The following is a 25,205-nucleotide window of genomic DNA, read 5'->3' on the forward strand; positions in this document are numbered from 1 at the left end:
TTCATATGGCAGTAAGTATCAAGTATTTAAGCAAAAAATATTTTTGCTGATAATTTTAAGGTGCTTAAAGATAAAACTAGCATTTTTAAAAATCGTAATTAACAGTGCACTACAGCTTTATGATATGTAAAATGTCCTTGGTTTGTTCCTTTTCTTAATTGATAACCTTTAAGATATGCCCAGTAGTTGGATTTTAAGAACCGTGTTAATCATTTGGCTAGAGTTTAATGATTAGAATTAGTCTGAGGGAATTTGTTTGTAGGTATGTAAGTGAGTGGGATATCTTACAGAGTTTTTTCCTTGGTCAGATTTTGTGAATGTATTTTGTGTGTCAGGCTCATTGCTCACGGGAGAAGTAGGAGACATAGAGTAAGGTGAAGAGTACCTTTCTTCAGGATGGGAAAGTGGATCGAGCCCAGGGCCACATGCCGGCTCGGCTGCCCCTAAGCTGTACCCTCAGCCTTGGTGCACCATACTCTGGCTGGCTTGAACTGGGTGCCCTGTGTCTCGGATTCAGGAGCCTGTGAGTGGAGATGCTGCCTCGGGAGCTACAGGTGACAAAGCTGTGGCTCAGAAAGGTTGAGTGACTTTCTGACATCATGTACTGAACACTTGAGTGAGTGAGGCTCAGAGCCACTGCCTTGGGTTTGTTTGTTCAGCAAATATAAATTCAGGGAATGATGGGTTCCAAGCCCTGGACATTCAGCCCTCCTTGAGTTCATTAAGATTCAGCTCTACTGGGTTTCCAAATACCATCTTGTTCCTGGACTTTTCTGGGAAGTTGCTTATGTGTTATGTGGTGAATTCTTTAATACTGTAAGAGAAAACTGATGCTTATTCTAAGTTAAAGTAACCTTCCAAGTTCTGGTTTCATGAATGAATGGTTTTTAAAGAATGGAATACACATATTGGTAGTAAATAGTTGTGATCAAGTGAGGTTCTGTTTTAGAAAGATGAATCCAGTGGACATTCGAAAGTTGTTCTGCTTAAGATTTAAATAGAGTTGAGGATGGAGACGCGTGGCTCAGTGAGGAGCCCGTGTCTTGCCCACTCAAGGCCTCGGGTTGCATCCCCTGTGTCGCACACGCACACAGTTGCTCATGGACCTATGGCGATTTCATTTCAATGCTGATGATTCTTTGAGATTGTGTAAAATGTATTTTCATCTTTCAGCTAGCATATGTTGTCTGTTAAAGAATAACCTTTTGTTATATAAATTATTTAAAAGAAACAGTTTTTGTTTGTATTTCGTTCATACCATACATAGATATGTATGCAGTAGAAGACTGATGTTGTTTATGAAATTGTAAGGCAATGAGTAATCTTCAAGATAGGTGGGGCTGGGGTGGGAATGCAGCTGTAGCCAGCAGTATTGGTGTGTCCACAAGTATTGATTTGAATTGTACAGTATGTGTACGTCAGCGTATAAGCTGCATTTATATGTGTCAGATACAGAGAGTAGGTTGGGTTGTGGTTAAGACTCTGGAGCCAGAATTCCTGCGTTCCAATCTCGAGTCCACAGTGTGTCATCAGAACGAGTATGGGGAAAAGGTTTTTCTTTACTATAATTCTGAGAGAACAGTGAAAATTAATGACTTTGACTTCTAGGGTTGCTTCAAGGATTAGTTAATTTATACATAACAGAGCATGGTCTGGTACATTGTAAGTATTCAGAGTTTATTATTATCATGCTCAATACTTTGTGTTTTTAAGTTTTTATTACAAAGTCTGTATTTGGCTATTCTTAGAGGTCTTTATTGTCTTTGAAAATTATGTGGGCTATATTTTATAAAGTTGATAAAACTTTGTAATACACACTTTCTGCAAAGTTAATGTTGGGTTTTCCAGACTTTAATATTTCAGTTGGAAATGCAGTTAGCTTTTAATTCAGTTCATTCTCACTCGCAGGAGTGAGTCTGTCTTTATGTTAACTAAGACCTTAACTAAGACCGGTATGATGCAAGTTAACAGGTTGCTGACCTCATGCGGAAAGGCTGTGGGTTGACCTAAAAAGACAGTAGTCCGGTCTGCAGACAGCTGGGCAGGAGAGACTGTACCCGGCACCACGAGTGTGTCCACATATTGGGGTCCTTTCCACTCTGCCTTTGCCTGGGAAGCAGTTGATGGTGAGATGCATTGCCTTCAGGCTTGATTTGGAATTCGAGAGTGGTTGTTAGAATAACCCAGGTCAGGCTGGGGGTTTTAGCTCAGTGGTATAAGGGCCTCCTGCCAGGCAAATGCACAGTTGTGAGTTTGATCCCCAGCACCCTCCCCGCCAAAAAAACCTAGGTCTTGGTCTGAGCTTGGTATCAGGTTACCATTAATTTACAGTTCATATTTTATAAGACTTTCTAATAGGGGGAAAGTGGTCCTGTCTTCTTGGCATTAGTAAACTCCTCTAACTTTTCTGGAGGAGGAATTGCTTAGAATTAACAGTTGATCTCCCTGAGGCCCTTATGATAACCATTTTCTTTGAAAAACATAGTGAAAGCAAATACTATCCTTTTCTTCTTTGGTCTGTGTTTCAAGTGCCACAAGAAGGCACAGGTAAGAAGTCAGAATTATTGAGATAAAAATTACTGATTCTGGTTTAAATTTTAATAGATAAAATCACTCATGTAGATAAAATCACTCATGTTTTGTTGAAGTAATTCTTTTATATAACATTTGGCGAGTAGTTGCGAGGTACTGGACCCATTTAACATAGTTACAGAAAAATAAAACTTTTGAACAATTGTTCTTTTCTCTTTGGAGCTGCAAAGATTGATCTGCTTAAATAGTTCTTTTAAAAAGTGTTTTGTCTATGTTCAGGCCACAGAAAGTGAGGCTGGCGATATGGACTTGAGCGGGTTACCAGAAACGGCGGTGGACTCTGAGGACGACGACGACGAGGAGGACATCGAGAGGGCCTCGGACCCGCTGATGAGCAGGGATGTCGTGCGGGACTGTCTGGAGAAGGACCCAATCGACAGGACTGACGATGACATTGGTGAGTATAGAAGCTGGCAGACGGCGCCGCAGGCCCAGGAAGCTTCTGGGAAGTTTATAAATTTCCATTGTGTAAACATGAGTATTTATTGGAAAAGTGTTGGAAAAGGTCAGTTTTACTTCATGCCCTTATGAGTATAACAGTAACACTCTGAGGGAAATGCCCTAGGAAAATGCCTCCCCACGTCACCTCATCCTCAGTTTATGACCACCAGGAAGTCAGGAACAGTCATCCGGAGAAGCTATCTTCCTGTAACTTTCCTGTGGGCCCTGGCCCCCTAGGCTCCTGGCAGGCAGGGGTTGTTCCTTCTCCTGTGATGTGGGGACAGCAGGAGCCCAGGCAAGGCCGAGGGGCTATGCACCAGAGTGGCCACACTCTGGCTGCTCCCTAGAGAGGCACACTGAGGATGCTGCCTGTGGAGCACCCTCTCCCTCCGGAGCTCTGGGCCCTGCCTGAGCCAGACCACCTGGTGTTCCTGCTGCGCTCCCAGCCCTCTTGAGCCCAGGTGTTCTTAAGAATGAGGTGGCTGTGTTTGTGGGATTGGATGTGGGAGGGTGGATGTGTGTGTGTGTGTGTGTGTGTGTGTAAGAAAAGCATTTAAATTATGTACATGTACTAGCAATTGATGGAAAATCAAAACCGGGTGAGATGTGCAAAGTTCATTCGACATCCTTTGCTCTGTGGAAGTTTGTGACTGCCTGGGTGAGCACTGCGATGCAATAATGGTCCCTCAGCTCTCCTGAATCCAGCAGCGCCAAGTGCCTCTTCCACGGAGCTCTCAGCCAGCTCCTGACAGCTTCACTGAGCAGGATGCCAGGGTCATTGCTGGGAGATGCTGAAGGAGCAAGTGATGCAGGCAGGAGCCAGCGGCCGGTGTGGAGCAAGGGCTGCGACCAGGGGCAGGCGAGGCTGGATGAGTCTCAGTTTTACTTGCAAAGCCTTCAGATCTCACGTTCTCATGGGTGCTAACCAAGTGTTCATTTGACTTCTACGCTCCAAAATTGTGTTTTTAATCTCTTGTTATTTGATCATGGCCTGCTGCTGTTTTTTAAAAAACCCCTCTGTTGTAAGGAAAGAGGGAAATTAAAAGGGGTTTAATTTCCTTCTTAGTGGAGCAGCCTGGCTCACAGATGGACTCACTGGTAGGCTATTGCTTATGAGTGGACCCATTCAGAAGCGACCCTTTGCATGGACACACATATGCTCTGTAACCTGTTCATCTGGGGAGACTTGTGGGAGGAATGTGGGCCACTAGTGTGTATTCACATAGGTCATTCCTAGAAATCTGTGACTTTCACCTTACATCTGAGAAGCCTCTCCCCAGATTTCTGGAAAGCAGAATTTGTGCTTTGATTCTGATAAGTAAATCCAAAGCTGCTCATTTGTTCTTTCTCCCCTTTTCCTTTTTTTTGTCCTTCCTCTCCTGTTTACAAGGATCTCATGATGTTGCCTGGGCATGGTTTAAGCAATACTGTCCAGATCATGGCTGGGACTGTGGGCCACCAGGCCCAGCAACACTTTTTGTCTTGTCTTCCCTTTTTTCTTTGTAATGTGCTCATCAGTATAATTTCTATAGTGATTACCATTTATTTGAATATCAATTACCTTATAGGTGGTGATAATGCTGATACTTGCTGCTATCAAATGCACATTTATTTAAAGAAATAAATTGGCTAAACTCAAGTGAAGTATGTGGTTTTTTCCTAAGGAGAACTTCAAAGATCTCATAGTCTATATCCCTCAAAATAAAACTACAAAGGAAAGATAGTTTGAATCACTTGTAGCAAAATGGATGTACCTTGAAACAATGTTATGTGAAATAAGTCAGGCATACAAGCTTAAACATTGCATGGTTTCCCTTATATGAAAAATCTAAAGTACAAATAAAGGGCAAAGAAAAAGATAGCTGATAGAAAGTAGGGGGCTGGAGCTTTCCTAAAGGGAAAAGGGATCAAGAGGTGGATGGAGAGGACTTCTGGGAAGATAGCAAATGGTGAGCAACAAAGAGCCTCTGAGATTTGGTGTCCAGACACTGGAATATAGCAACGTGACAAAAAAGAAGTAGGGCAGTGAGTCTTGGGGACCAGGAAGGATCTGAAGTACTAGGATTGAAGCCCACCGGGACAGCAAAGGGAAACTTCAGCAGAGGAGGAGAAGGTGGCAGGTGGCACCTTCTCCTGGAGCCCAGACTCAGTGTGTGGGAGGGACAGCTCAAACCTGCAGTCGTGTGGTGAATGCTGGCTACTCAGTAGCCTCCACAGAGAGACGCAGCAATGGAAAAGAGCAGAGGGAATGGAGCACTGCAGTGGCTGGTGAGTGGTGCAGGTTCAGACATCACCCAGGAGAGGACGATTGGCCAGGAACCATGTTGGAGAGGGATTAACTGAGCTCAAAACTCATAACCACTGCTGACTCCACCTAGTGGACCCCAAAGCCCATAGACAGCACACTAACTGCTGAAGGCTGAATGGGTCTGGACACAAACCAACCTGAATTTTAGGGCAAATAACGATTAAGGATGCTGGGAGATTGCTGAATCAATCCACTGATTGGATTGGCATCACCCCTAATCCCAGCATTCTGAATAAAAGGGACAGAAAGAGACTTGTTTTGCCCTTTTTTGCTCTTGCTGCTTTTGCTGTCTTTTATTGCCATGAACTCTTGCCCCTCTTCCACACCACTCTACCTTGGAGCCAGCTGCTTATGGACGGAAACCTCCACAAACTGTGATCTAAATAAACCTTTCTTTCCTCAATTTGAGGTATCAGGTGTTTTGTCTCAGCAGTGAGAGAAAAATAACTAAGATACTCACTTCCAGAACTTGTATTTCAGTAAGATGGAGAATGCAGAAGAAATGGACAGATTCTTGGATATAGAGAAATTACCAAGCTGAATCAGAAAGATATAAAAAGTCTAAATGAGCCAATACCAGTCAGTGAAATCAAAGATATAATTAAAAATTTACAAATCTAAGTACAGGTCCTGATGGATCCATGGCTGAATTCTGCAAGATATTTGGACGAGACCTAATATCATTACCTCTCAAACTCTTTACTGAAACTGAAAGGGGAACTGTATTCCCAGATTCATTCCTCGAAGCAAGCGTTATCCTGATACCAAAACTAGAGGGTCCAACCAAGAAAGAGAAATACAGACCATTTCCCCTAATGAAAAGGGGTTGAAAGAAAATGGAAACGAAGCTTTTGTCAACAAGAAGGAGAAGAAAGGCTGAAGGGAGGGTAACAGAACAGGGGAAAAAGAGTGAAGTTATTTCAGGTACAGGTACAAATTCCCTATTATGAATGCAGTCATTATGCATAGCTAAAATGTACTAATAAAGATCATCTTCTATGAAAAAAATAACAAGGAAATGTGAACCAAAAGAAAAAAAATAAGGAATGGAGAGCAATGAGAAAAAGGAATCAAGATGTATTACACACATATTCTAGTTCCCTGCAAGGAGTGTAAACAGCACTAAATGTGTTCTAGTACAATTAAAAAGGGCCACATGAGAGCCCCTGTAGCTCTTGGTAGCCCCGAGGTACCTGCCAGTGTCGGTTACGGCAGACGCCCTTTAAAAGAACCCAGGGCCTGCTTGTGGATGCCTCCTCCCACCCACTGCCTTTACCCCGTAAGATGAGGAGGAGAGATTTTATGTGTGTGTGTGTGTGTGTGCACGCATCAGTGTTTAAGGCAAACACATGGAATTACTAATATAATTGTGTTTTTGGCCACTACATGGAAAAAAATTCCTTTTAGGCTGCATTGGATTCTTGCGCATCTATTTGTTTCCATCCATTCAAGAAGGGACTTCGTGGTCCTTGTGTAGACTCATTTACCTAGTGGTGGTAACATGTATTGTTTTGAAGGCTTGAAATATTAAGGTAGATGAGAACTTTGATCTCGCAGTTCCTTTTCTCCTGGCTTCATGTGCCACCAAAAACTAGAGTGTTTCTTTAGTAAACATTTTTAATAGGAAATTGAATCACTGAAACCAAGATAGGCCTCTGATGTCTGTAAATTGGTTATGAAATAGAAAGGTAGTGCCGCTCACCTCTCCCTGTCTCAGCGTCTCCCTCCATCCTCAGGGCGGACCAAGTACAGTCCAGAGCTCTGTCCAAAGCCTTCTTGGTCCCCTTAGCTTTGTGACCCCTGTGGCACTGTCAGTGTAAGCTGAGTGCTTTTGGTTTACACTGACTGCGTTTTCAGAGATGGGCTGCAGGGAATCCTTCCACTGAGGTGCTCTCTCTCCCAGCGGAACGAAGTTTGGGAGAAGTCACCGTGACGCAGTGGCTGGATGTTGCTGAAGGCTTGTGTCTCAGACCCTCTCAGCTGCTGCCTAGTTATACCTTTGCGCCCTCCTGGCCTTTCCCTGGAGCCCGGAGCACTGTGTGCATCTGCTGTTACTGAACGTTTCCTGTCCATCTCGTTCCCTATGCTGATTGCATGTAGATCTTTTTGCCTGCTGAGCTTCTCCAGTGCCTGTCACTGCTTCTGTATTGCTTTCACGACTCTGTCTTGCACACATTTGTCCTCCCTGGGACCAGGCACCCACACTACCACTTAAAGGGGTACAGTATGTTTTGGTGCCTCTGAGGCAGGACAATGTGGCAGGGGGCGACCCAGGGAAAGGGGCTCACTTTGGCAGTCATGGGCAGAGGGAGAAACCGTGGGAGGTGGAGGCGCTGCAGTGGGGAGCACAGCGACCACTGCCATGGGGCACTCCCCGAGCTCCACCCTGAGTGCAGGACAGTGAGGGACACCAGGATCACCACTGCCGAAGCCCCCAGCAGAAGAGAAGTCCATCAGAAAGCAAAGCCCACGTCTGCAGGAGGTGCTGGGACGTGGTGGTGTGCATTGGTGGAGTCCCTTGTTTTCCGCGTACTTCATCTCCAGTCAGATGTGTGATAATGACTTGACTTCTGTTACCCAAACTTGTTAGAGTCAGAGGCTTCCTGGCAGATGATTAATTTCTACTCTTGAGTTTTCTTCAAAGCCGAGAATCTCATTGCCCATGGAAATTCAGCAGCTCCTGGGGGAGGGAAGTGTTGTATATGGGGTCCCCCTGGGAGGTCGGCCGGCATGTCTGACCTTTAATATGATAGGTGTGGTCATTTCCTGCAGTGACTGTCACTGTGGTTTTAGTGCTGTCCCCAAGACTAAATCTATGTTGAAGCAGAACACAGACACACGTACTTATTCCAGAAATAAAAGTTGCACTAAGCAGAATTTGTTTTCTCAGAGTAATATGTTTTGAATTTTTTCTTCTTTTTTTGAAAAAGTGCTGGTTGCAAAAGTAAACTGATTGCCTTACATACATACATAGATACATACCTCTGGGTGAGGCTAAAGAACCGGTCCTGTCGGACAGGCTTCCTGGGTTCCGCTCATGGAGTTGCACTTCCTACGGCCACAGCCACTTTGGGGATGCGACATGGAGGCGGGACGGGAGCAGTGAGGACTTGAGGATGCCCAGCTGGGCCAAGGCAATCATTCCATCCTTATGGAAGGGTAGCATCTTTGAGGAACATAGCTTCCTGTCTTTAGCAGTGTATCGTGTTTTGTCCAGAGGGAGGTGCATAGGGACAGTTCCATTGTGTGGGTGACAAGGAAAGGGCACTGTGCTGCTTGCTGAAAGGTGGGTGCTTCAGCTGTCATGGTGACAGTCGCAGTTCTCATGTGTTGAGGATTCCTCTGACGGGGCTATGTTCTGTATTAGATTCTTACTTCTATCCAGTGAAGTAGATGTGCTGTTACTTGCAAGTGAGGTAACTGCCTGGGGTTAATCCTGTGCCAGAAGTGGCACAGCCAGCAGGTCCTAGGTCTGCCCCGTGCCCTCACCACCTGCTGCAGAACCCAGCATGTGCCTCAGAGGCAGCAGCTCTGAGTCCTCTCCTGTGTGTTTCTGGCTCCGGTTTCCTCCTTAGGAAACGAGGAACACGTATGCCATAGAGCTGGGGATGAGGGAGGCAGAGAGCCAGTGGGCAGGGAGTATAGATCCTTGAGAGTGAGAGGCACGGAGCCCTTGAGTCAGCAGCCGGCTGTGTCCACAGCTACGCTCCTGTGTGACGTCCCCTATGGAAGAGGAACCGACTCTACTTGCCTGTCTGCAGGACAAGGAGCACTGTATCTGTTCTCGTTTATATTTGTCACGTTGTGTTGTAAATTTTTAAATGTCAAATTTTTATGAACTTCCCTGACCCACAGAAAATCTCCATTGGAATGTTTTTGAATTAAAGGCAGTTGTTTTTACTAAATCATTTGGTTATCTACCTACCCAGAAAGCTCCAGAATGGACCTGCTGACCTTCTGGAAAACTCTTGAGTTTCATTTCATTTCAACCAGCTCTTAGTATGTGGTTAACAAGATCACAGCTCATGTGTAATTGGAAGTCCCCATTTGAAGTTTAGTGATTTCTTCACAGCCTTTAGAATCTGGGTTGTCAACTGTTGCTACTGAATCAGCAAGCAGAGATCGCCATGGCCATGGCGACCACCCTCTGTAAACGTGCTGGATGTTCAGTTTACACTGAATCAGTAGATGGGTTGTACAGCATTTGCAAAGATGGAACTTTAAAGCATTTAAAGTGTGTATTGCTGCTGCTTTTTCCAATGCTGTACCACAATCTCAGCCCCTTTTATTTTGAGCCATCTAGGTTTTGCTAAGTTGCCCAGGTTGGTCTCAGACTTAGAATCCCCCTGCCTCAGTCTGCTGGGTACTTGAGATTACAGGCATGCACCAGCTTGAAGCATTCTTTCTGAAGACTTGTTTGTAATAAAAGCTGTCATTTTGACACGGAGTGTGTGTTGCGTTTCAGAACAACTTCTGGAATTCATGCACCAGCTGCCTGCCTTTGCGAACATGACGATGTCGGTGCGGCGAGAGCTTTGTGCTGTCATGGTATTTGCTGTGGTGGAGAGAGCAGGGACCATCGTGCTAAATGATGGTGAAGAGGTTGGTAAACGTTTCTCTGCTCACAGGGCCTCTCGGTACAACACTCAGATGGAAATCCAGGTCTTTTTCCTTGAAAAAACATTAATAATAAAATCAATAATAATAATTCATCAAGAATTGTGAGATACTAATTTTGTCACTATACTCCAGGTTCTATTGTTCTATTTTGTATTACGTATCATATTCCATATAGCAATTGATAGTGCTTTTAGAAGGTTTTTATTTTGCAGTGCTGGGGCTAGAACTCGGGGTGTTCAGTGCTGTGTGACCACAGTGTTCTTTTCTGCTTTGTTTGCACTCCTTCTGACCAGCTGGACTCCTGGTCTGTGATTCTCAATGGTTCTGTGGAAGTGACTTACCCAGACGGAAAAGCAGAAATACTGTGCATGGGAAATAGTTTTGGCGTCTCTCCTACCATGGACAAAGAGTACATGAAAGGAGTGATGAGAACGAAGGTGGATGACTGCCAGGTATGACACATCATTAACGGTACACATGGGACAGATTGGCCAGCTGGCGGGGTGCTCGGGGTGGAGCCAGGGCCCTGCAGGTGCTGAGCAAGAGTTGTGCTGGACGCTGGGCTTCGAGCCTAGACCGATGTTTCTCTAAATAAAGGAAATGCGTGTGCAGTTGTGGAGTGAGGTTTCTGTATGTGTTAATTTGTCATTTTTTAGATTTGCAAATAAAATCTGAGCATAGAACAATCACTTTTCGTCTTACGGTATCTGAGGAAACTAAAAATAAATGTGCATCTGAGTTTTCTGAAGTCAACAGCTCTATGTGTTCTGTTTTTAAAGCGTTCTGTTTTAGGGTATTTTATAACGATGATGTGCAGCTCTGCAATGTTATTTAAATACATACAAAAGTAAATGGATTTTTGAAGAGATGTGGGCGGAATCCGTAGTAAATAATTGCTGATGAAAAATTGTAAATAATTGCTGATAAGAATACTTAATAACCAAAGAGAAGTAGTATCAGTATTGATACGGTATCAGTACTCACTATTTAAAAACCTTTAGTAATAGATTAAATAAACTACATGGCCAAATGGGAAATTAATTAATTTTTAAAGTTTTATTTTCAAAAGGGAAAAACAAGAAACAGGAGAGACAAACTACAATAACAAAAAACCCAAAACAGTAACAATATAGGCTTTCAAAACAAGGTGGTAGGAACTTAACAAAGGTGGTTATTTTGCATAGTTATTTTCAAAAGAGCTACTCAGATTACTAGATATGGACATGTAAAATTGATCTAATCCTATGAGTGTTAACTGTATTGCTCCAGGAACTAATTGAATTAGTAGTACCATCATCTTAACTATCTTAAGTGTATATTTACAATTTTATATCTATTGTCTTTTCCCTGAGTTATTTTTCCCCTTTGAGCTGTTTCTTACCCTTTCACAATACGTTTTGAAGATTTTGGATCTTATTTACTCTTTCTGTTTCTTACACTAGGGTATTAACACATGTGAATTTGATTTATTTCACTTATGAATATGGTCTCAACTTGCATTCACTTACCTATAAAAGCCTCAGTGTGATCCTTCTTTATAGCTGAGCCGTACTCTTATTGTATAAAAATACCACATCTTTTTTATCCATTCCTCAGTTGATGGGCATTTGGGTTGTTTCCAAGGTTTGACTATGACAAATTGTGCTGCTATAAACATGGGTGCACATACATGACTGGGTGTGTTTTCACTTCTTCTGGAATATGCCCAGAAGTGGAATAGCTAGGTCAAACAGACTTCCAATCCCAGCTTTTTGAGGAAACCTCCAAACTGATTTCCACAGTGGTTGCACCAGTCTACACTCCCACCAACAGTGCGGGAGAGTTCCTTTTTTCCCACAGTCTCTCCTAGCATTTTTTGTAGGTAGTTTGCTTGATCCTGGCCATTCTTTCTGGGGTGAGATGGAATCTCAGTGTGGTTTTAATTTACATTTCTCTAATGACCAATGATGTTGAACATTTATTCATATTTGCCTTTTGTATTTCTTTACCTGGGAACTGTGTATTCATCTCAGATGCTCATTTTTGGATCGAATCTTTGAATTTTGGGGCCCTTTTTTTTTTTTTTTTTTAAATTTAAAGAGAAAAACGAAACTAAACGAAGCAAGACAATAAAAGACTAGAAGCAACACAGAATTTCAAGAGAAAAAACATACAGTAAGAGTTCACCAGTTAATAGATCACACATTGTCATGTTACAAACAGCTGTCCAGATTACAAAATTAAAGCATACAACGTGGAGATTAATACAGTGAGATTGCAGTCAGTTCTGTTCAATGATCCAAGAAAAACTCAGCAATATGGTTCTCTATCCTACACATTTAAATAAACTTGCAGTTATATCCTTTAGATCACTTTCCTTCCTCTTTTTTACACTAACAATCACACATTTTAGTTTCCATTACTTCCACAGTTTTTTTTAACTTTTTCTTTGTAGAGAAAAAGAAAAAAGATTTTAAAAAAGGCCAAAAAACAAAAAACAAAACAAGACGGACCAAAGAAAACCCCAATGTGACAAAGCAAAACAGAGTCAGTTAGATCAGGAGGATGGACATAGCATAAAATGAAAAAAAAAAGGGATTACTAGGTGATCAACAATGGTTACCATTATGCCTCTTGTTATCCTGAAAAGAGTAGCCTATATCAGCTAGTATAAAAGAATTGAACAAAACTGTACATAAGACCAATAAAACTACATTGGAGAGCTTACAGGATTCCAAAGAAAATAATAGTCAAATAATAACGGGCATCATAGAATATCTGGTTGCCTTCCAAATGGTTGCCTATACCCTCAAACTTGATACTACTAAGCGAAACAATATAATAAAATCAGTCAGAACAAGATGTGGAGAACACTATAGGGGTTCAAATCAGGTTAATAGGGAAACAAAAAATTACTATAATCTATCCCACTATTTTTAATTTAGTTTTCCCTTAGTTAAAAGATACTAAGTAATAAACTAATTTTTAAAAAAAAAGGAAAGAAAAAGGGGGAGACTGAGATAAAAAAAAGAACATATCAATAGAACAACACTGGTCAGAATCGAAAAATTTAACCATCATTGTGTTTCACCCCCAGATAGCTTGACATTAATTGTAGTTACCATAGTGACTCTTTCCTTGAAATATTTGAGTCTAACTTCGTATACTATAGCATCAAATTTATCAAGACAGTGTGAGACCATTCAAGAGAATGAAATTATTGCCGGGTATTTAGAACCAGCTAGCAGAAACCAAACATCAATTTCTATATTATCTCTGTGTCTATAAAAAACTTGCTTATACTATCGCATACATTAAGATATAACAAGATACCACATGTTAGAACCAATGGAAACAAATGAACAACAACTTGATGGGGCTTCAAAACAGGATGATATTAAATCAGCGCTAGCTATTATGCTCTTATTTTCTTCAAAATAGTTATTTGTAGTATCACAGACAATAAAATAAAACCACCCCAATTAAAACTATTCCAAGTAATGAATGAAAACATTATATGGCTTCAAACCAGTGTGACTGGAAATCATGATTTCCACGTACTTTCATGTATTCTTATCGTTTCTTACACTAGGGAAACTATCCAGTATTTATACAGGTGAGTTTGGTTTATTTCACTTACGAGTATGGTCTCGAGCTGCGTCCATTTATTTATAAATGTCTCAATGTAATCATTCTTTATAGCTGAGTAGTACTCCATTGTATAAAAATACCACAACTTTTTTATCCATTCCTCAGTTGATGGACACTTAGGTTATTTCCAAGATCTGGCTATTACAAATTGTGGTGCTATAAACATGGGTGCACATATATCACTGTGTTATGATGCTTTCAGTTCTTCTGGGAATATGCCTAGGAGTGGAATAGCTGGGTCAAATGGTGCTTCCAGTCCCAGCTTTCTGAGAAATCTCCAGACTGACTTCCACAATGGTTGCACCAGTCTACACTCCCACCAACAGTGCAGGAGAGTTCCTTTTTCCCCACAGCCTCTCCAGCATTTGTTGTTGGTGGTTTTCTTGATCTTGGCCATTCTTTCAGGAGTGAGATGAAATCTCAGTGTGGTTTTAATTTGCATTTCTGTAATGACTGCTGATGCTGAACATTTTTTCATATACTTATTTGCCGTTTGTATTTCTTCATCTGAAAATTGTTTATTCATCTCTGATGCCCATTTTTGGATGGGGTCTTTGAATTTTGGGGGTCTGATTTTTTTTTTAATTCTTTGTATGTTTTAGACAGAAGTTCTTTGTCTGAGGGACAGTTCACTAGGATTTTTTCCCAGTTTATGGGTTTTCTTTTCACTATGTTAGAGATTTCTTTCGATGTGCAGAAACTTTTTAATAAGATGTGATCCCAGTTATTGACTCTGGGAAGTATTTCCCGTGCTGTTTGAGTCTTGTTCATGAATCTCTACCTATCCCTGTTTCTTCAAGGTTTTTACCCAATTTGTCTTCCAATAGATTTAGTGTTTCTGTTTTAATATTTAGATCTTTGATCCATGTAGATTTTATTTTAGTATATGGTGACAGGCATGGGTCTAGTTTTAGTTTTTGGCATATGGAGAGCCAGTTTTTCCAACACCATTTATTAAAGAGACTGTCATTCTTCCAGTGAACCTGTTTGGCCCCTTTATCAAAGATGAGATGGTTGAGTGTGTTTGTAGTTGTGGTTGTATCTTCTAATCTATTTCATTGGTCTTTGGCTCTGTTTTGATTCCAGTACCATGTTGATTTTACTACAGTTGCTTTGTAGTATAACTTCAAGTCAGGGATTGTGATGCCTCCTGCCTTGCCTTTGCTGCTTAGAACTGTCCTTGCTATTCTAGGTCTCTTCTCACTCCAGATGAATTTTAGGATTAATTTCTGTAGATCTATGAGATATGTTGATGGTATTTTTATCGGGGTTGCATTGAATCTGTATTGGGAGAATGGCCATTTTTGGGAGAATGGCCATTTTTACAATATTCTTCCTATCCATAAGCAAGGAATGTCTTTCCATTTCCTGAGATCATCTTCAATTTTCTTTTTTCATTGTATTATAATTTTCCCTATATAGGTCTTTCACTTCTTTCGTGAGAGTAATTCCTAAATATTTCATTTTCTTGGTTGCTAGTGTGAAGGGTGTGGCTTCTCTTACTTCTCTCTCTGTGATTTTTGTTAGTATATAAGAATGCTATTGATTTTTGAGTATTGATTTTGTATCCAGCCACATTGCTGAATTTATTTATTATATCTAGGAGTCTTTCAATGGAGTTTTGCGGGTCTTCTATGTAGAGTATCATATCATCTGCAAATAGTGATAATTTAACTTCTTGTTTTCCTATCTTTACGCCTTGTATTTTTCTTTCATGTCTAATTGCTCTGGCTATTATTTCCAGTACTATAATAAATAGGAGCGGTGACAGGGGACATCCTTGTCTTGTGCCTGATTTTAAAGTAAAGGCCTTCAATTTTTGGCCATTTAGTATGATACTGGCTGTTGGTTTGTCATAGATGGCCTTTATTATGTTGAGGTAAAAACCATCTATTCCAATTTTCTGTAAGGTTCTTATAAAAGAATGTTGTACCTTATCAAAAGCTTCTTCTGCATCTATAGAAATGATCATGTGATTCTTACTTTTGACTCTATTGATATGGTAGATTACATTTATTGAAAATCATGTGATTCTTACTTTTGACTCTATTGATATGGTGGATTACATTTATTGATTTACATATGTTGAACCATCCCTGCATACCTGGAATGAATCCCACTTGGTCATGGTGTATAATCTTCTTGATGACTTGCTGCACCCTCTTTGCCAATATTTTATTGAGGATCTTTGCATCTGTGTTCATTAGGGAGATTGGTCTGTAGTTCTCTTTTTCAGTTGGGTCTTTCTCAGGTATTGGTTCTAGAGTAATACTTGCTTCCAGGAATGACTTAGGAAGGATTGCTTCACTTTCAATTTCATTGAAGAGTTTGAGGAGTGTCAGGCCTGTCGGCATTAGGTCCTCTTTGTATTTCTTGTAGAATTCTGCAATGAATCCATCTGGGCCTGGGCTCTTTTTTGTAGGTAATGACTTAATTACATTTTCGATTTCATGAATAGAAATTGGGTTATTCAGCAGTTTTACTTCTTCTTGACCTAGCTTTGGTACTTCATATGCTTCTAGAAATCTGTCTATTTCTTTTGTGTTAACAAACATTTGAGGGGCTGGGGATTTAGCTCAGCGGCATAAGTGCCTGCCTTGCAAGCAGGCAGTCGTGAGTTCAATCCCTGGTACCGATAAAAACGAAAAAGACAAAAAAAAAAAAAATTTGAGAGTAGAGGTTTTTGATATAGGTGTTGATGATCTGTATTTCTGTTGGGTCTGTAGTGATTTCACCTTTTTCATTCCTTATTGCATGAATTTGAGCTTTTTCTTCCCTTTTTAAAATAAGGTTGGCTAGGGGCTTATCAATTTTATTTATTCTTTCAAAGAACCAACTGTTTGATTCACTGATTCTTTGTATTGTTTTCTTAGTCTCTATTGCATTGATTTCTGCTCTGATTTTTATTATTTCCTCCCTTCTTTTGGCTTTGGGCTTGACTTGCTCTTCTTTTCTAGATGTTTGATGTGTAGCATCAAGTTATTATTTGTATTTGTTCTGTTTTCCTGATGTGGGAACTCAGTGCAATAAATTTCCCTCTGAGGACAGCTTTCATTGCATCCCACAGATTCCGGTAAGTTGTATTTGTGCATTCATTTGTTTGTAGGTATTGTTTAATTTCTTCTTTAATTTCCTCTGTGACCCACTGATTACTCAAGAGTACGTTATTCAGTTTCCATGTGTTTGTGGGATTTTTGCAGTATCTTTTATCATTAATTACTAATTTCATAGCGCTATGATCTGATAACATACAGGGGATGATTTCAACTCTTTTGCGTTTCTTTAAATATGTTCTGTGAGTTAATATATGGTCTGTTTTAGAGAATGACCTATGTACTGCTGAGAAAAATGTGTATTCTGTTGTTGTTGGGCGGAATACTCTGTATATGTCTATCAATTCCATTTGTTCGCAGGTGTGATACAATTCTATTATCTCTTTGCTGATTTTCTGTCCTGTTGATCTTTCCATGGGTGTCAATGGTGGGTTAAAATCTCCTGTTATAATTGTATGACTGCTAATTTGGTTTTTCATTTCTGATATTACTTCTTTTATATAACTGGGTGCTTTGGAATTTGGTGCATATATATTTAAGATAGTTATCTCTTCCTCTTGAAGTTTTCCTGTAACCAGTATGTAGTGACCTGCTTTGTCTCTTCTGATCATTATTGGTTTGAAGTTCACATTGTCTGCAAACAGAATAGCTACCCCTGCTTTTTGTGGGTTCCTGTTGCATGAAGTATTGTTTTCCATCCTTTGCCTTTCAGTCTGTGAATATCCTTTTGGGTTAGATGAGTTTCTTGTAGACAGCATATGGTTGGATTTTGTTTCTTGATCCATTCTGCCTTTCTATTTCTTTTAATTAGTGTATTGAGACCATTTACGTTAATGGTTATAACTGTTATATATTGGTTTATTGGTGACATGTTATATTTCTGCTGTTGCATCTTTATCTTTCTGTTCTCTTTAATTGTCTGCTTTGTTAAGTGGTTTTTTCTTGAGTGTATCTAGACTGTCTTTCAGTATTCTTTGCAGGATTGGCTTGGTGATCGTGAATTTCTTCCGCTGTTCTTTGTCGTGGAAGTATCTTATTTCTCCATCAATTTTGAAGGACAGTTTTGCAGGGTACATCAGTCTAGGTTGGAAATCATTTTCCTTTAGGGTCTGAAATACTTCACTCCATGCTCTTCTTGCCTTTATTGTTTGTGTTGAGAAGTCTGCTGTGATTCTGATAGGTTTTCCTTTATAGGTGATCTGTCTTTTTCTCTCTGACAGCTTTTAATATTCTATTCTTTTGTTCAATTTCTGGAATGTTGATTATTATATGTCTGAGTGTAGTTTTATTTTGGTTATGGCTATTTGGAGTTCTATATGCCTCATTGATCCTGATATCAGTTTCCAATTTCATGTTTGGGAAGTTTTCAGCAATTACTTCTCTAAATATCCTCTTGACATCTTTTGTATTGTCTCCTTCTTTTTCATTTATCCCTGTCAACCTTATGTTGTTTTTCTTTGCGTCATCTTGCAGGTGTTGAATTGTTATTTCTTGATTTCTTGTTATTTTTAAAAGATCTTTCCTTTCCTGTTCACTGGCTGCAATCTTGTCTTCGAGGTCCGAAATTCTATCTTCGCATTCATTCAGGCGGTTTTTACAACTTTCAATGGAGTTTTGATTTCCTGTATATATCTCTTTGCATCTGTTTTATATACTAGTTTGTTTCTTATATTGTTCATCCAGAGATTTTGTCTTTTTGTTTAGTTCCTCTAATTTTTTAGCTGTGTCTTCTTTAGATATGTTCAGCATCTCCTTCATTTCTTTTATTATTTCTTCTTTTACCTGATAGATTATTTCTAGTTTGAATTCCTTCAAAGCTTCCCGGAGCTGCTTCTTTATTTCTGTTACTATTGTTTCAGGTATTTCAGGTATATGGCATGTATTTTCTTCTATGTACATGACTCTTAGGCTTTCTTGGTATGGGTTGGATGTTTGAGGTTGCATTTTGGTCTTTCGTTTTGTCATTTTCCTATATTACTGTGTTTCAAGTGTTGTTCCAGAGTTTCCCCTGGTCGTGTTGTAAATTGACTCTTATGTCCTGGGCTCTTGGGACTCCTCTGGTAGTAGTTCCCTCCTTGGGCAGCGGAGCCCCTGGATTAAAAGAGGCTTGCCAGGCTCCTCTCAGGTAGACCTAAAGCTTCCTCAATTTGCACAGTTTCCCCTTCTGGTAGCAAAGCTCCCCTCCTCAGCGGGACTGCTCCTTCCTCCAGGCAGTGGCAGTAGCCCTGGTGCTCTCCAGATCATAAGAAGGTCACAGGCGAGCTCAGTGCAGGTTTCAGCAGCTCTGCCCAGCTCCCTCCTTCCGGCCAGCAGCTGTGGTGTGCTCCTTGGCCAGAGGAGGCTGCGGGCGGACCTGAGTCCCCTCCACTGGGCTGGGCACTCACTCACCTTCCAGTCCGCAGCGGTGGTAGTATAGTCCCCGGATGGGAGAAGCAGCAGCAGGGCCGGCCTCCGCTCGGCTGGGTGGCTCACCCTCTGGGTCCCCAGCGGTGGTAATATAGGGGGGTCTGTTTTTTTAAAAATTGTTTATATGTTCTAGATAAAAGTTTTAACTAATTTATATCAGTTTTGAAGACTGAACCCTGGGTCTTGTGCATGCTAGGCAAGTGCTGCTTCACTGGGCCATACTCCTAGCCCCAACTATGAAATTTAGATTAACTTATATATTATGAATAAATTCAAAATTTTTGCTATTTGTAATTTACTACCGTCTAAAAATTTTTGTCTTAAAGATAAATTGTTTTAAAAATTTGACATACACTAATTAATTTTGTACTGATTTTATTTTTAATGTAGTCTGAACATGCTCTGAATATAATTTATTCTAAAAGAAAGAACACGTTTTGTAGTGTCTGAGCTATGTAAAATGGCATCACTTATAGAAATTCTTTATTTCATGCATGTAAACTTAATAAAATCAATATGACCACGGCTATAAGTAAAATAGTACTGACCCAAATTACTTTTCAATTCAATGTTTTAAATATATAATGCCAGAAAATCATACTGTGTAGTGACCTCTCAATTATTTAGAGTAATGGGAGAAAACAGAATCATCTATAAATCCCAGAATCTGTGTGGCATGGGGCATCTTTGTGTGGCATCTGTGTGGTCCAGAGAAATCCTTGAAGCAAACAGGCTCAGAGCAAGCCAGGAGATGAAGCTCTCTTCCTCCTCCTGTGCCCTGTCCCCTTCCAACCTTCCTTCTTCATGCTGCAGCTACAGCAACATTTGAGACAGAGTCTCCCTGTGGCCAGGAAAGGGCTGCTTCATCGTTGGGAGTTCAGCATGTGTATTAATGCTCCTGAACGGGCCAGACTGCCTTGTTGGAAATTTTGTGACCATGGGGCTGAATTGGTAGGAGACGCACAAGTATTTCAGAATGAGTAATAGAAGTATTATGTGATAAGGGTCACAGTGCTCAAGAATGTGTGCTGTACCAGGTAACGGTGGCCATTTCCCTAAGGGCTCCGGAAGCGAGGGGGAAGGATGGAGGCCCTGGGTTAGGGAGGGTATAGTATGTTGGTGGTGGGAAGCGTTGCTGGGAGACGGCAGTAGCAAGGTAGACACACACACACCCATATACACACACACACATCCTGTGAAGTGGATAGGTGCTTGGCAAGCAAGCTGCTAGAGAAGCCAGCTCTGCCTTCTGCCCCATGCCAGCATCAGAGGAGCATGCTAATGCAGGGGTTGCTGGGATGCACCCTTAAAACCACAGCAGTGATGGCCACCCCATAGCTACCATGTGAGTGCTTGTTCGGGATGGCATCTTAGCGTCCTTCATTAAAATCTCGTTACTCTGTGAGGAACACGCACATCATCCCTGCCTCTTGGTAACAGGTGGGGCCATCGTACAGTGGCCCCTGGTGTCCTGTCATTCTGCAGACCATGTTACATGCTATCGGTGGTCACCAGTTGGAATGAACAAAAGCAGTGAGAGCTTGTGCAAGAAAAAGAACTTTGCTTAGGGTTCGTCCCTGTCTTCTATTGTACCAGCGGGTCCAAGATAAGTGTTCGCTGGTGAGAGGAGTGGTGCCCAGCTCACGGCACAGCAGAGAGTGAGGTGGTGAGTGGAGTGCCACAATGATCTTGGGAGCCCAAGCTACCGGGTCCCTCCTCTGTCCTGTGGTCCCTTGTCTCCAGCTGCTTCTTACCGAGAGTCAGAGCCTGGTCCAGACCCTGCGGTACCACCAGACAGGCACCTCTTCTCTTCCCTTCTCCTGTGCCCCTGTCTCCCTTCGTCCTCGCCGTCTCTCCCCTCTGCCTCACTCCTGGCCTGTGTGTGGGACTTGCTCCCACCCTTCAGTGATGTGGGCACAGCTCCGGTTTAGACAGATCAACCTCCTGCAGTCAGCCTGCACAAGACTCGTGGCTGCGGAGCTGCGGTGCCATGGGAGCACGTGACACTGAAGGTGAGGAGTCTGGGTGAGAAAGCAGCCTGGCCAAATAGGCCAGTTATCTGTGCAGCATGTTGATCGAGATTTAAGTTTGCTTCATTCTTATATCACTTGCAGTTTTCTACTTCAAAATAAAATATGATGTCATATGCTGGGATTTTTTTGTTTGTTTGTTTTTGCCATGCTGGGGTTTGAACCCAGGGCCCAGGCATTCCAGGCAGTGTTCTGCCACTGAGCTAGCTTTCCAGCCTGCCTGTTGATTTTTTTTGTTTTTTGTAAGTAAATCTGAACTTTGATTTCCTGTGAGGATGCTAAGACGACACAGAATTCCCATTTGTTCACATCTGCCCAAAAGTCTAAAACCTCTAGAACAATTCATAAGTTTTCAACTTTTATCACACAAGTTAGGTTTTATTCGGGAGTTTCATTTAAAGTAGAAATAAGTTCCTAATAAAGAAGATAAACAATTCCAAATAAAACCTTCTTTTTAAATACCTTGACTTTGAGGTCCTCTTGATTCCTGATAGCCTTTTAGTATGACCCAGAAGAAATGCCAAAATATGTAGATACTTATGAATTTCAAATCAAATTTATCCTATCTCATGTCAATCTTCAGTCAAGAAGATTAATTCATTGGACACTCTCTTATAAAAAGCATTTTCTTTCCCAAATTTATTTACTTAACACAGGACTGTATTTCTTTGTTAGACGATAAATGAGAAAATTTTAATTATGTTCTCTAAAACTTGACTATAAGAAAAAACACCTAAAATTACTTGGAAATAAAACTTTTCTAAATCTCATATTCAAATTTGGGGAACAATTTTGGATGGTCCGTGTTACAGAAATGGGATTTTATAAATGTCTTTATCTTACTGGTGCACTTTAGATGCACATATTAGCATTCACCAGGAAGGAGCGTGCCCTGTACCTGATGAGTCAGGCCGCTGCTTCTTCCCATTCCCCTTCCCGCCCTCCAACCTCTCTTACCTTCTTTATGTATAAAACCTTTCCATTTTTCCCTTCTATCCTTACCCCTCCCCTCCTGCCCCTGGTTCCTTCTTTGCTTTCTCCCTCGCCTCTCCGTTGTTCCCCTTCTCATCTGAGCATTTTCTCTGTTCCCCAATGTCGAAGAAATGGGATGTTTTTGGAAGTCGAGTTAAACTACTCCCATTTACTGCACGCAGAAACGCTGTATCTGTGTGGCTTCCGCTGTCGAGGTGCACAAGTGTAAAAGTCGCCTGTGTGTGATTGTGAGGGTGGGGAGAGGTCAGTGTGGGCGGTGCTGGGTGGCTGAGGCCACCCCGGACGGTGATGGTGTGGGGCATCCCCGGCTTTTGTGGGGTGTCCTGCTAGAGCAGCGTGAGGACGCCGGAGCCTGGAAAGTGGAGCTCTGACCAGTGGCTTCGTTTTCATTAGCGCAAAGTCACAAGCGCCTGCCTGGTGAGCATGAGGTCCAGAGTTCCATCTTTGGTACCGTTAAGAAGGAAAAAACCCATCTGCTGTTCATTCGACCATTTCATAAAGATGGCTGGTTTTTATTTGCTCAGGTGTCTGCTTTGGCCGCCTCACTGACCTCTAGTTGTGTAGTGAGCGATGTTTGCATTTTCCCTGTGAGGCGCTGTGTTTTAAAGTGCACGCTGTGGTTTACCGGGTAGGGGTAGGGCCTATGTTGTGCAGTGAACTCCCTGGCCACTAGGCCAGGCAGCTGTTTGGGTTTAGGTTGCTGACAGTGGGGTGCAGAGGGGACTGCTTCGGGCCCTCACATGACTGCAGGCCCAGCCCCTGCGCCAGGTTCTGGGTGCCATCCGATCCTGGACCCCGGCCTGCAGGGGCACTTTTCCTAAGGCAGCAGTGGTAGTGGCCTGTTGGGCTCTGACAGACCAGACCAGTGCTGGTCAGTTCAGGCCCTTTCTGTGTGACCTCCCTGCCTTCATATGGGGGTTGGTACCCAGGGCTTCTCACTGAGCTACATTCCCAGGCCCTTTTATTTTTTGAGACGTTTGCAATCCTCCTGCCTCAGGCTCCTTCAGGGCCGAGATGAGTGGCGCATGCCTCACCGGTCCAGTGTCTGTTTTAGAATCCGAAAGCCGCGAGTCCCGACAGTTTATTAGCGCTCACAGAACCATGCGGAGAGGGCGACGATGTTCTGTCCAGGACGCCAGAGCGCCCACCACGCTGACTTTTAACTTGTTTAGAACCATTAGGAAAGGGACATCCCGGAGCCTGGAAGCTTTCTAGGTGTGGCACAGAGCCTCCCCCACCCCCCTGCAGCGCTGGATCACTGTTCTCAGCAGAAGGGACTGGCCATTCTGTGGCTGCCTGCGACCTCTCATCCCTATGACCAGCAGTGTATACAGTGTTTCTGAATTTGTGTCTTTCATGAAATCCATTATTTTTAATTTTAGAAAATCGTTAATTTTAGAAATCCATTATTTTTAATTTTATAAAATCGTTAATTTTAGAAAATCTTCAGAAGAAATCCAGAAGATAATTTTTTTGTCTGTTGGCCCAGAAAACCCCACTGGGAAAGAAGTTTGAGGAAAGACCTTGTACCTTGCCTTCCGGTTTTTTAATTGGTGGCACTTTGAATGTAAAATACATATTCTAAAAACTAAACTTTTCTTGAGTAATGAAGAAAATGTATTATGAGTAAGGAAGCCTGATTAAGGCTTATTACTGCATTAATTTAGAAACTATTGGAAAGACGGGGGAAATGCCAGTTTTAATCATTTAAACACTGAATTATTAGCATGACAGGTGTTTTGCAAGCACTTCATCTTCGCTTGTGCCTTTGGTTTTCTCCCAGTTTGTCTGCATCGCACAACAAGATTATTGCCGTATCCTCAACCAAGTGGAGAAGAACATGCAGAAAGTTGAAGAGGAGGGAGAGATCGTCATGGTAAAAGAGCACCGAGAGCTTGACCGGACCGGAACCAGGAAGGGCCACATTGTCATCAAGGTGAGGCGGGAGCACATCCTTGAGAGGTGATGCTTCTTGCAGGTGATGAGTAGTACTGAGAAGATCTCTGCCCTTCTGGATGAGTCCCAGCTTATGAATGGGTGCTGCTGCCCAGCTTGCACTATGTGGAAGGCTTGACGTGCAGGACCATGTCAGTGTCCATTCCAGCTGGTGCCCAAGCCTCTTTCTTGTCTCAGGGCACCTCCGAGAGGCTGACAATGCATCTGGTGGAGGAGCACTCGGTGGTGGATCCAACCTTCATAGAGGACTTCCTGCTGACCTACCGGACATTCCTGTCTAGCCCAATGGAAGTGGGCAAGAAGTTGCTGGAGTGGTTTAACGACCCGACCCTCAGGGATAAGGTTGGAAATGCGTTCTTTCTGGCTCTTCCATGGGGAATACTGTAATGTGAGCTTGCAGATTTGGCTATTTAATAGAATATCAGCAAACTTCATCAAAACAATGGAGATTAACGTTTCTTGTTATACATGTTTAGGTCCAAATTTGGAAATAGATTGTTTCTCTTTAAATGCGAACACCAATAAATCGGTCACCAAATGTTTAAACTTACTCATACTGGAAATGTGTTAGAACATAAACTAGCCTAATATCTCAACCCATGAACCCTGCTGTTCTGGGAGAGAGTGCACACAGTCACCTTGCTTCGGTGGACCTGGGAAGTGCTGTCCGTTACGGCCGTCCCTGTCCACGCAGGGACGTTCCACACAGATTCCCCGTTGGCGTGGGGCTCGGCCGAGCTAGCCTCGGGGAGGCAGCCACACAGGGCTGTCTTAACGCCTTCCTTCCTCTCGGATCTTTCTAGGCTAACACTGCTTACCTCCTTACCTACTTTGTCCTCTCACCCTGAGCTTTTAGTTTCTCTCTTCTGTTGTTTTAAGCTATTTTGGTTTTGTTGTACTTTTGCTTTCATTCTGACTTCTTTTGAGCATGCTTTGAAAGTAAATTAAGATGGCAGTCTCCTGGCAAGTGCAAGTCATGAGTTCAATCCCTGGTACCAAAAAGCAAAAGCAAAGCAAGATGTTTAGTTAAATCCTCCACAGGCCTAGCCCAATGAAGCTGCATTTCAAGTACGTGTATTTTCAGACAGTCATTTTTATGAATAGTATGTCTGTTGAAAGTTGTAGTTTGTGCAGTATTAAGTAAATTGTTTGAAATTTAAGTACCTTTCGTGATGT

General features: G+C 42.0%; 1 protein-coding gene across 16 annotated transcripts in view; it reads left to right on the forward strand.

Annotated features, from left to right (window-relative positions):
- Positions 1-25,205, forward strand: part of Rapgef2 (Rap guanine nucleotide exchange factor 2) — a 224,964-nt gene that overhangs the window by 179,015 nt on the left and 20,744 nt on the right. For all 16 annotated transcript variants that reach the window (XM_063260907.1, XM_063260909.1, XM_063260911.1 and 13 more), the window contains 5 exons: positions 2,812-2,989; positions 9,807-9,943; positions 10,255-10,413; positions 23,857-24,009; positions 24,207-24,371. In XM_063260907.1, the coding sequence (XP_063116977.1) occupies positions 2,812-2,989; positions 9,807-9,943; positions 10,255-10,413; positions 23,857-24,009; positions 24,207-24,371 (792 nt within the window). The remainder of the gene's footprint in view (positions 1-2,811; positions 2,990-9,806; positions 9,944-10,254; positions 10,414-23,856; positions 24,010-24,206; positions 24,372-25,205) is intronic.

This window comes from Cavia porcellus, unplaced genomic scaffold (assembly GCF_034190915.1).
Source record: "Cavia porcellus strain 051 isolate PalLab524CR breed Dunkin Hartley unplaced genomic scaffold, mCavPor4.1 scaffold_14, whole genome shotgun sequence".
NCBI classification, from domain to species: domain Eukaryota; kingdom Metazoa; phylum Chordata; class Mammalia; order Rodentia; family Caviidae; genus Cavia; species Cavia porcellus.